Below are 12999 nucleotides of genomic sequence, written 5' to 3'. Positions count from 1 at the left end.
ATCGTTTGACAGCCCTAGTTTTTTCCAAATGTAATGCCCTACTTGATCATACTACAGCGTCACACTAGAGCATCAAAAAAGCTACTTTTGCTAATTTTTGCATTTAACAGTTTAGGGACATTCCACCAGACAGCGACGACATCAAGTGTCAGCACACAGTTGTGTCCATTTCATATTGTTTTGTTGCAGTAAGTGATAAAAGATGTTAGCTCGTTGTACTGATAGAAATCACTGCCATCTAGTGTTTGTTCAGTAACAGGGGTTTGGTTTTCCCCATTATGTCCAGTCTCCAGCACCTTAATCAGAAAGTATATTTTCAGGTTGGGAGATCAATTTGTTTCCAATCTGGAGAGAGAACTCACGATACAGTATAAACAAGGGATATTGGAAGTAGTGTTGATCTTGACAGCAAATTTCGATTTTAGTTTAGTCATGGACTTTGATTTTAGTTTAGTCAAGATTTGTCGACTAAATCTAGTTGATTTAGTCGACTAAAATGTATTTTGGTGGGCCTCGTCAGATGGCTGATTTTACACTTTTTTACATGCTGAAAATAGATCAACAAGCTCACAACGCTTTGAGCTTGTAGATCTATTTTCAGCAACAACCAAACTCTACCAAGTTCTATGGATCTCTTCTCCACTAGTCCCTCCCTAACATAGTCTAGTTTTTATTTGTTTATTAAATTGTCAATATATTAAGTCTTATTTTTAGTCATCGTAGCTTAGTTTTTATTTAGTTTCTCAGTGAAATAAGGTAGTGGACGAATATTTTGTCAGTCGACAAAATCAACACTAATTGGAATTGACAAAATTTGAGCTGATAAATCTTGGTATACCCTCTCTTGATTGGATGAAATTGGCAACCCACCTGAAAATATTTCTGTTTATTATAGAGCTGGAGAGACACGGAGACCTCTGTTACTGAACCAACACTATAGCTATGATCATTATATTGAGCAATTCAACTCTCACACACGATACAAGAAAAGGTTTTAACCTTAAATTTAGTACAGCTGGTGGTTGCAGAACGTTGTGCACTATAGAGAAGCTATATTATTGTGCTTGTGAATACAAATGTTGTGAATATTTCAATTTATTTTAATGGAAACTTTTATACACTGTATTAGTGGATTAATGTAACAGGATTCCTGATATTTTAGACGAAACGAATATATATATATTTTAGAAAAATACAAAAATAAATGTATACTGTACTGCCGGGATACTCAAATAGATTTACCTGTGGGCCACATTACAAAAATGGCAAGGGGCCAGGGGCCAGTAGATAAAATTACGACATTAATGATACTTGATAACTTCTCTCTTTCAATTGCTTTATTTTCGCAAAATGTATCAAAGTACAATGTGCATGCACACAATATGTAAATAAATAAATGTGTTACATTTTCTTGCATAAACACAAAGAGCTGTTTCCATAACTGCACAAATTATTGCACATAACATGAGTAGCTGTTATAATAACATAACATAACATGAGTAGCTCTTTGCCTGCCTGCCTGCCTGTCTGTCCATGAGTAGTTATTTGTCTGTCTGTCAATGAGTAGCTGTCTTACTGTCTGCCTGCCTGTCCAATTGTCCATGAGTAGCTGTCTGTCTGTCTGAGTAGCTGTCTGCCTGCCTGCCTAATTGTCCATGAGTAGCTGTCTGTCTGTCTGCCTGTCTATGAGTAGCTGTCTGCCTGCCTAATTGTCCATGAGTAGCTGTCTGTCTGCCTGTCTATGAGTAGCTGTCTGCCTTCCTGCCTGTCCAATTGTCCATGAGTAGCTGTCTGTCTGTCTGTCTATGAGTAGCTGTCTGCCTGCCTGCCCAATTGTCTGAGTAGCTGTCTGTCTGTCTATGAGTAGCTGTCTGCCTTCCTGCCTGTCCAATTGTCCATGAGTAGCTGTCTGTCTGTCTATGAGTAGCTGTCTGCCTTCCTGCCTGTCCAATTGTCCATGAGTAGCTGTCTGCCTGCCTAATTCTCCATGAGTAGCTGTCTGTCTGCCTGTCTATGAGTAGCTGTCTGACTGCCTGCCTGTCCAATTCTCCATGAGTAGCTGTCTGTCTGTCTGCCTGTCTGAGTAGCTGTCTGCCTGCCTGCCAGCCAGCAAGTTGGTTAACAGAAAATAAATTGTTATGGCTGAGTAAAATACAATAAACACAATTTGCCTGAAAATAGATTACCCAGCTATGACCTTTTTCATGAAAAAAAAAGAGTAGTGATATGGCTGACTGATAATAAATAAAACAATCTACCTGAAAATAGATAGCTATAAGTGAAGAGCAATTTCCGCAATTTCTGCAATTTCCATTTCCACCATTTCCGCAATTACCATTTTCGCAATTTCCGCAATTTCCATTTCCGCATTTCCGCAATTTCCATTTCCACCATTTCCGCAATTTCCTCAATTACAATTTCCACAATTTCCGCAATTTCCATTTCCAACTATTAATGGGAGCTGGGTTTCATCATTCAAATAAAATAGAATTCTGTCCGTTTAGCTATAAAATTATGTCAGGGAATAGGGATACACAGTATGTCTTTCATTTGCATTGCACCCCCCCCCCCCCCGCCGCTTTTATTTTCGTTCGAGTAATAGTACAACTCTAATAGTATTACTTATAATAATGTAATTAAAGATAACTTCATTCAGATTTATTTATTTTTATTTCATTTTCCAGATTTTTTATTTTTTTTAGATTTTCATTGGTGGGCCAGTCATAAGGCCTGAGGTTGAGTATCACTGCTGTACTGTATATTGATTGGCATGTCTACTGTACATGCATTTTGAGTGGAGAGACGGGTCTATAGGAAAGCCCAAACCACACCAAAGGGTCGAGGCGAGGCGGTTTGTGATCGTCCCCGCGTTTGCGCGTCTTACAGGTAAGTAAGGGATAATGTATGGCTGAGTGTTTATAGATAAATCACCGACAGGCATACATTATCCCGCTTATTACACGGCTACTTTAATACATAAATGAATAAATTGACCCAAAGTGCAACAAAACGAGGTATTTCCTGAGTTGATCAAAGTGAGTTGATCAAATAGAATCCATTTTCGGGTACTGCATCGTCTATTCCTCGCTCAAATGTTTTCAAAAACATTTTTGAGAGCAATGTTTAGCTGTAAATGTGTGTGTTTACTTTACATGGCTGTCATGTTGGAAACAGCAGTAAATCAGCGGGGCACAGCAGGTTTGATTAGGCATCGGTCTGTTATAGTATAGAGGTCATTATCCAGAGATAAAAAGACCACTGAATTTGGCGATTGACCAATCAGGATCAAGCATTCAACCAAGCCGTGTAATGAACAGTGATAATGTGACAGCTACATTGTACAGAACACGCATGCACATTGAAGTACTGGGCATTCATTAATGAATCATTTTCTGTGTTCCGAGTTCGGTACTGTATTTTAATTAACATTTAAGGACAGATAGCATATGCCCCATCTTCAACAATGTAAGCCAAGGGAAAATCATCCATAGAAATCACTGTTGCTTCCTCAGTCCGTTATTCAGGGGAGTTGTTTCCAGTCAATAATAACATGAGACGCACTGTCTTGCATTTGCAATAGTCATTTTAGAGAAAATGGTTCAAGTCACAATTTTTGGAACAGTTTTTATAAGATTTACCTATGGCAATTCCAATAGTAGAACTAACTGTGACCCATGGGGATAGCGCCCTCTAGTGGCAGTGATGTCAGACCGACAAAATGGGCTACTGTATATATGCACACAGAATAACTCTTCCTACTTCTCGTCCTCTTTAGACAGTCCTTGCTTCCGGGCCGCTTCCCTACTTCCTTCACAGCAACACCTGTGAAGGAAGTAGGAAAGGGGCCCAAGTACTTTCCAAAATGGCGTGTGCGCACACTGCATAGGGCCCATTGGGGGAGAAAATGGGTTAAGTGCTCCCAATAGTGTTACTGTTCAGGGAAACGGGCACGTCTTGTTCCCAAGTCCCCTTCCCTGTGAGTTCAATCAGAACATCATGGCGTCCATGCCGTCCTCCATGAACTTCTTGTAGATGGCCATGAACTTGGCCACGAAGGCCTCCAGGTGGTAGATGGCCTTGTTGCCCAGCTGCAGCCGGTGCTCGTAGTAGGCTGCCATGTGGGCCACCTCCGTCTTCAGCTGACCGTCACAGTTACTCAGCAGCTCAGTGACCAGACCCTGGACGGACACAAGACCACCACATTAGAACCCATTGAGACCAGATTCTACAAACGTCTTCTTAAATCCTGTCAGTTTTCTGGAAAACCCATCAGTCGTTCTCAAACTATTTCATGTCAAGGACCTCAAAAATGCCGCCGACCCCCATCTGTATGTTGTTGTGAGTGCGTAGTGAGTATGAGCTTGTTGATCTGCCATTTTTCAATAGTTTCTAATTATTTTATAATTGTTTAAAATAATGGTTAAAGTGGTTAAAAGCTAAAGTGACATAGATGTGTTCCAGGTTTGAATGGCTTAGGAGCACAAATGATTCACATTAGTGATAAGGAAATGTTCTACCAGTACATGGTCGAGTTGTCACAGCACCGTACCTTCATGATGACATCGGCAGGGATGCAGTGAGTCAGGAGCTCGTAGAGTCTTGCTCGGACCTCCAGTAACCTGAGAGAGAAATTCAAGCAGTGGTTCTCAAACATTTCCATGTCAAGGCCTGAGTCATATGCATTTGCCGGTGGGCGCAGAGGGGGTAGCGTGCTCTGGAGGATCGGGAGGATGCTCTTTTGGTTGGGTGCTGCTTGAGCTGTCCAGGATCCACTTCGTTGTGAGTATATAGCAGATATCTCTCACTTGTGGCAATTACCAGAACATGACCAGTCCAGTTTTCTGTGTGCTTATGTCATGTTAAGAGCTTTAGCACAGCTCGCAACAACTGCGCATAGCTTTTTGACACGGATGTCACAGTATCTCTTTAAAGAGGACCCATAAACATAAAATGATATATTTTAGGTAATGATATAAGTAATTAGAGCGAGACATTAAAGGAACATGATGCTCATTGACTTGCGGGACATTGTTCCGTTCATACGGGACAAATGTCCTACTTTGACATGCGGTCACCCTACAGTACCTCTGAGGGCTCTGCTGGCTGACGATGGCGTTGGACGTCTCCCTGAGGTACACCTCCCAGTCCGTCTCTGGAACCTCCTGGTCAGCAGAGAACGGGTACCTGCGATGGGGGGGGGGGGGGGGGGGGGAGAGTGGCAACAGGGTCAGTGCAAAAAAGAGGGTTCTCAGAAGATGTCCGAGACTCACAGCAAATTAATCACATTACATTTAGTCATTGAATGAATCTGCCTGTGCATCATGTAAATATCATACACAATATATGTTGCAAGAAAGAAGTTTGACTGATGGGTTAAAGCAATGTTGAATATAAACGATATTACCTCATTTTACTGTAACTTTGTCACCACAATAAGTATGAGATGCTCACAGTACTCACTGCTGCACTCTGCAGGCCTCCGCCATGAGCAGGGCTTTACGGAGGTTCCGGCCAGACTTCTCACAGATCTGCTTGGCCAGTTCAGGAGGCAGGAGGAGTCCCTCCTTCTTACACACGGTGCTCAGAACACTGCACACCTGGAGAAGAACACATGTTAAACCTGATCTATATATGAGAATAGATTCATGTTCTTGCCATTTACTCTGATCTTGCATTTTGTAAGTTGCTCTCGACAAGAGTGTCTGCTATAATACTTAAATTAAATGGAAGCAGACAACGCAACTTTTTAAACCCTTCATCCCTGTATGTGGGGAAAACTGACTAATTGCCAGTGGTTTTAAACTGAAAAGATCCCACCTGCCCAGCACTGTACAGTCCTCTACTGTTTCAGACACTGAACAGCACATTAATTAATTATTAACTAATGTGTTAACTAATTATTAACTTCTCATAATTTATCAACATTTCATTTAATCAACCAGCCAAGGAGAACTATTTCCTTCCTCATCTCCCTAAAGCCTGATTTATCACAGCGCAGTGCATTTTAGGCACATATGTTGCATGGTCAGTTTCCCTAAGCCATTTATTGTTTTCTCCCAATTTACCCTTTATTCCTACTACTGTACTGTAGTCCCAGCATGTCATACTAGCATGACAGTGGTTTTCAACCATGTCATGTCATGTCAAGGCCAATTATTAATTTGGAATTTGAGCCACGGTCCACCATTTGATGAGATTTAGAAGAATGCTTTGCACAATTCCATGCTGTATTGATGTTGGTACTATTAGGAGAGAATTAGATAACAGGCAAGGATCGAAATAACAATTATTCTACATTCTCTAATTGTCTAGACTTCTTCTAAATTAAGTAATGCAGATGATTAACAATAATTTAACTCTTGAGAGCGTAAATTTACATTTTAAGCTCTGAAGAGTTAAAGCTCTATAAGGGTCCATTTGGTTGCCAACTCTCCATTTAGCTGGGGACCACCTGGAACCTTAAGGACCACTGGACTATAAGAAGCATTGCTCTACCTCCTCGGTGCTGGGCAGCGGGACGCGGATGCCCAGGCAGCGGCTCCTGATGGGGCCGATGACCTTGGAGGTGGAGTTGCAGCAGAGGATGAGGCGGCATGTGGACATGTACTTCTCCATGGTGCGACGCAGGGCGTGCTGCGCGTCTTTGGTCAGGCGGTCCACCTCCGTCAGCAACACCACTGAGTGAGGAGACGCAGGACGATAAGAGAGAGAGGGGATGTTTGATTATAGAAAGAATCTACAGCTCCTAACCACTTAAAACCTGACAGCGTTTCTGCCGTGTCCAAAAGCATTACTTTTCACTTCAGGAAATGAAATGAAACGACTTGAGTTCCAATGGATTCAATGTAGTATTTATTTAGTCACAAGCTCTTGTTAATACTTTGCATTGGTTAAATATGTTTCACTTTCACTTAATTTCCTCTCATTGCGACCTGGTAGAGCAGATATTTTTGCTTCTTGTGTGTAACACAGTAGTATGATGCAGGAGTAGGGCACCAATTTACGGAAACATAAAAAATATGGATACATAGCCGATCTATAAGATAACAATGAATGACGTTGTGAGCTTTTGATCAGCTGTCTTTGCCGAATGTTTGCCCCAGTATAGTTACTTTTAGGGTTCACATGGTTAAATTATACACAATGTTTGAGCGATAACATATTATGGGTGATGCAATCATCATGGATTTTTTTGTTTTTGTTCGTTTTACCTTTGAACTCCCTCTGTGTGCTGGACTGGATCTGTTGAGACTGAGCCACCGTCTTGATTAGCTCCTGAATCACCACACGGTCCTGGTTCCCTGCATCACTAAATAAACAATGTATAATGTATATATATTTACACATACAAGTAGTGGTGGTCTGATCATCCTTACAAAACACCTTACAGTATAATGATATGATATAGTACTTTGTCAGTTTGCACTGAAATTTGTCTTGTATGGAACACATACACACATTTGACATGACGCGGAACAGAAAAATGGAATTGCATACATAAAAACATAGGCAAGAGCAATGATGTCAGAACAATGACATGGCACCGTGAGAGCTATGACAGACTGTTTTAGGGTGTTCTCTTCTCCTGTCACTTACCTGGCATTGACCTCTAGGTGGTAGTTGCTAGCTATAGTATTGATCTCTATCTTCTTCTTTGATGGAGCCTGCAGAATAGTAATACACGTTCAAGTTGAGTGATATACTGTAGCACCTTTCCAAAACAGGGTTTAAAAGGTGATACAAAAAGGAACAATGTGCTGCTCAAATACAATAACGCAAGAGGCAGTGAAGCAACATGGTATGAGGTGTATTTGGGCAAAAACATTTTGATATAGTGAAACGTCATCCATCTGCTTGACAACCATAAAGTCTTCCTGTGTGAATGATGTGTTGTGTTGATGTCGGCTACATTAGGAACAAATTACAGTCTAGAGTAGACGGTGAGGTTCCCTGTTCCCAGTAGTGATCAGAATTTATTAAAATCTGTTACTAATAAAGTAGATTATCTTTTGTTGCCCCCCCAAAAAAAGTTCTATATACATTTTAGATATTAGTAGTATTATGTCTCACCACGATGGTCTGGTGTTCGATGCGGAGCTTCTCCACCCCGGCTCCGTACAGCTCTCTCAGCAGACACATAATGCGTGTCTTCTTGCCAGCGCCAGGCGGACCGTAGATCAGTAGGTGTGGGAAGTCTCCACATTGGACCTGAAAAAGCACACAAACAAACACAACAACCATCATGACTACTACAGAAATAAAACCAAAACTTGGGAGACACAGAATAATCCAAGCTTTCCGTACAGCTGCAACGTTGGTGACTGACTTTAACGTGGTTTAATACAATCAAATAAATCTGACATTTATGTTTGGATATAGTCTGTCAAAGGTTGGTATTGCAACTCCAGATGCCAGATTAAAAATATTGCTGCTATAGGGAAGCCAAATTTAGTTTTGATGCACCACATATCTGGAATAAACACCCAGAAAACTGCACTTCTATTTATTTTAAACAAAACCAAAACACTTTTTGCAGCTGCACATGGTTACCTTTCTCTCATTATATCATTGCGTTTCCTTTACTTGATGTTCTGTGTAACATACAAGAATTGCCTCGTTGAAATGTGCTATACAGATATAATTACCTTGCCTAAACTAATGGTTGCCACAACCCATGATGATGAATGATTAAAAATAATGGAGACATCAGTGGAGACATTCTCTACTAATACGTATAGGTCACCTAACGTTAGAGAATACAATGTCTCCACATTTGTTCACTGTCCAATAACAGACTGTTACCAGATGTATCATTAACGAATGTATCATTTTGGAACTGTATTTGCTTTGCCGTTATTGGTGGAATTTGTAGGGATATGTCTACAAATTGTATAAACTTTGTGGAGAGTTAAGTTATTGAAACATAACTTTATTTTATTTTATTTACGATGGCGTACAGTACACCATTCGTAACAGAACATTTATTTACCATTTCACAAGGATAAAAGCAGACAGTAGTACAGAATGTGTTTGTCAACTCCGCAAGAAACTTAGATGATGCACTGTGCACAAATTGACAAATATAGCATCTGAAGTTGCTTAATTGCTCTGTCAATAATAATATAATGCAATCCTATAAAGGCTACATGCTAACATGCTTACCAGATTCTTGAGCTGAGCTGCTTGTTCTTTGTGATAATCTAGTTTCCCCAGAGAGGTCGGTCTGTATTTATCCACCCACAAACTCATCGCGACGGCAATCAATGCTTTAATATAAATAAAATGTTTAGAAGAGAAAACCAGTGTCAACAAACTCCCGCGAAACGTTTGACAACCCGCGCTGTTGCTGTTTCCTCTGCAGTACGGAGAGACCAGAGGGACAAACGTAACGTAGTCGGGTTTTATGTTTTTGGCGTTTGGTTGGTTGGGTGTATAGCGCCACCAAGTGGACATGCATGGATCCGCTTCATCCATATATACTCTAAGGCCGCTTCGCATTCAACAGTGGAGAAATGGCACCAACTAAACGTCAACATTAGCTCAAAATAATAAGGTGGGTTTGGTGTAATACAGAGGAATACATAATAATATAGTTAAATATTTCCTGCACAAAGTGCGTCATGTTCTCACTTCTCTGTTCTCTCTGCAGTGCAGTCGTTGCAAATTGCAATAAATCAAGAAAAACACTGCCGTGGTACAATGGACAGGACAGAGGTAGGCTACTTCTCATGAAATACTCTGCACAGAAGCCGCATGGAGAGAAAGCATGGGCCTTACTTTAATTCCTTAGAGTTACCATAGGGTGTTACAGAGTAAATGGCATAGCATTATAATGGGTGCTGTTGTTGATATTGTGCATGTTGGCTCACTGGAAACACTCTGCTCACACTTATGGGGGCATTGAAATTAAAGTTTGAGAAGCTCTGTGCTACACTGGAACAGAGCTTACCTGTGCCTCAGTGGCTGCTGTGCTTAATATAGAGCCTATTTGATTCTGGGTTGGTGAGTCAAAAATCAACACTGTCTGTCAGTTGACAGTTATGTATGTTATTTTTGTGATTTCAATCATTTAAGACGTCAGCGGCTTTGGGCTTGTGTGTGTCCTGGATGGCATATACTTAAGAGAGAGCATCCTTTTGGTTAGAACTGATTGAAAACATTTGTACATATAAAATAAATGTGAATTTGGTAAATTCCAAATTTTAACAACATATGTTAACATGCATGGCACCCCTGGACTGGCATAATCATGGCACCCTATGGTGCCACCATGACACCCACTTTTGAGAAACCCTCTCATAGAGTGCAATAACAGGGTTATCCCTGTCTCTCTCCAGTTCTTTAGTAAACAGAAAATGCATTTTCAGTTTGGGAGATACCATCAGCAGATATGTCTCCTCATACAGAGTTAGGGCAGTGGTACTGACAGATAGAGCTGGAAGAGAAATGGGACAGTCACAGAGCTTTAACTTAAAATCTTGGCACAAAAAAGTTTGAGAACTACAGTACAGTACAGTAGGCTACAGGCCTAGGATGGATATACCTTTCTCACACAGTGAGCCCTGTGTTTAATATCATAACAAAGTTCTGTTGTCTTTCTCATAATCTGTGTGCACACATGATCAAGATAGCAAAGGCTCACAAGGCCTCTGACATTTCACTGAATGAAGAGTTTTATTATGACTATGCTTCATTGTTTGTCTCTCCTTGTTCTTTATCTCGTCCCAGTTCTCTCATAGCCGCTCTGTGGTTGTGTTTGGCAGAGATGGAATGTAACTAAGTACGTTTCTACTCAAGTACTGCACTAATGTTACTTTCCTCTACCTCGGGTTTGGACCCGGGCTCCTGCGCAAGAGCTGACATTTTTACCAATGAACTTATAGAGCATGAATCTTGACAATCAGCTTAAAATTCGTGTCAGATCCTGTGGACGTGACCTTTGACACGATCTAAATATCTCAATAGAAGAGCAGGGAGACTAAATACAACCACCCCAATTGTATACATTGTTTTGTATTAACACACTACCATACTGTACAGATTGGACAAAATTACATTTAATTCATAAAAAGTTACATAGTGCCGCTTTAAGTACACTTGTTTAGAGGTTACTTGTACTTAGTAGTATTTTAAATATATCATGCTACTTTATATACTGCCCTACAGGAAAAACATTGGCCGATAATGGGTTTAAATTAAAAGTGTTTCAACTGGTCAGCCAAACAATATAATCGGCAAATAAAATAATATTCTTGAGGTAATTGCTTAACTCCGAAAATCACAAAGGCTAATTTGCCCTTTGGGATACACAAATCCACTACGTTTACTGCAGCACCGCAGCTTTGTGGACCAGTGGTTCCCAAACCTTTTCATGTCAAGGACCCCCAAATTGACAGTAATTAGCCGGCGGACCCTATATTTGAAAAGATATGCCAGGGACCCCCATAAGACTAGAGAGGATTTTTACGGCTCTAGCAGTGATTCTCAACCCGTTTCATTTCAAGGACCCCCAGTTTGACATGCATTAGTCTACGGACCCCCATTTAATGGCATTTCTATGTAAAATCAATGTTAATTTAACTCTGATATACAAATGGAACCAAATGGACCCTAACGGGTCCACATTAATTAATGTAATTATGGTCCACTGATTGTACACAATGTGTATGATTCTGAAATGGCCATTATTTAGCTTCCTAGAAGTTCCTAAGTATACATTTGATTTGAATACATTTGGACTTTGACTCGAGTTACACTGTGAATGCGTGACGTTTACGTGATAACGCAAGTATTTAAACACTACTTGTACTTCAATCAAGTCAAAGTCAAAGATCTGAGTACTTCTTCCAGCTCTGGCGTTTGGTGAGAGGAATGTTATATGGAACAGCGTGTTGGAGCAGGCTGTGTGGCATAGCTTGTGTTGAAATATACGTCCACAGTGAATTAATGTGCCTCTACAGTATGTAGGACAGAGGACGAAGAAGAAGAATGAGTGGGAGAGAGAGATGCAGAGATCTATGGCCTGAAATTCAGTTTTGACATTAGCCTATACAAGTGGAAAATGGGGTCCCAAATGTCAAAGTGCTGCAAATTCTCCAAAAACAACAACGGAACAGTCCTCCAGTCTAGAGACATATAATGGTGTGAATTACACAGTATTCTTGATTTACTATGACAGGATTGTAGATAATTCATTTTAGCAAATAATAGGCTAGCTGCCTTGCAAATGGGGGGAGGGGATTGTTTATGAGGGCAAGTCCTGATAAAACTAACCGATCAGGTCTTTATATATAAAAGCCTGTTAATGTATCCATTTGTAACTCAGAAACAAACTCTCTGAATTACGTAAGTCAACACTGAGGATTCTACATGTCTTTTGACTGTTGGTTTTATGACCATGTCTTTGGGTTGTTTGGCTCCAGACAGGACTCAACAGGTCCAGTCATTCTCAAGGTTAACATGCCTGAAGCAGGGTGGCCAAAGTCTGAAGTCATGTGAAATATACATGATTTGAACATTCATCATTATAACACTTTCCTTGAACTTATTGTTTATGTTATAATGACTGGCTGGAGATTGTAGCGACTTGTAGAAATATTAGGCCTTATGTCATGTCAAATGTTCAAGCATGTCCGAATCCTTGTTTATATTACTTAAGAACATTTTCCAAAGGTTGTGTAGAAAATGTCGTGAATTTTGATTAAAGATCACAGGAGTTTAAATGTTTTTCATATATTTCAAAGCCCTTCAGGCTTTGGCCCCTTAGAAAAACAGACGAAATACAATAAGGGTAATAAGAGAGATAGCCAGCACTCCGAAGTCCATTTAAGGTACATTTATTGCATCGTGCAGCACGGAATACGGACAGACAGACAAAACACGGACACGTTTCTGCGCCAAGCCTTCCTCAGCGCGTCTATGATATACACACTGAGGAAGGCTTGACGTGCACCCGGTAAACTGCATGTTTTGACTGAGAGTGCTCTCAGTCTCTTCTTC

General features: G+C 40.5%; 1 protein-coding gene across 1 annotated transcript; it reads right to left on the bottom strand.

Annotated features, from left to right (window-relative positions):
* Positions 1–3395: 3395 nt before the first annotated feature.
* rfc3 (replication factor C (activator 1) 3) lies at positions 3396–9349 on the bottom strand. Its single transcript, XM_080779896.1, has 9 exons — positions 9163–9349; positions 8071–8208; positions 7597–7664; positions 7212–7309; positions 6496–6677; positions 5461–5597; positions 5086–5184; positions 4550–4619; positions 3396–4178 (listed from the first exon to the last, which is right to left on the bottom strand). The coding sequence occupies exons 1-9, from the start codon at positions 9247–9249 to the stop codon at positions 3987–3989; spliced, it is 1071 nt and encodes a 356-aa protein (XP_080636022.1). The 5' UTR covers positions 9250–9349; the 3' UTR covers positions 3396–3986.
* Between the last annotated feature and the right edge of the window lie 3650 nt (positions 9350–12999).

Source organism: Protomyctophum bolini, assembly GCF_963924005.1.
Source record: "Protomyctophum bolini genome assembly, chromosome: 13".
NCBI classification, from domain to species: domain Eukaryota; kingdom Metazoa; phylum Chordata; class Actinopteri; order Myctophiformes; family Myctophidae; genus Protomyctophum; species Protomyctophum bolini.
The sequence above is the reverse complement of the archived record's forward strand: the minus strand, read 5'-3'. Positions and strand labels throughout refer to the sequence as shown.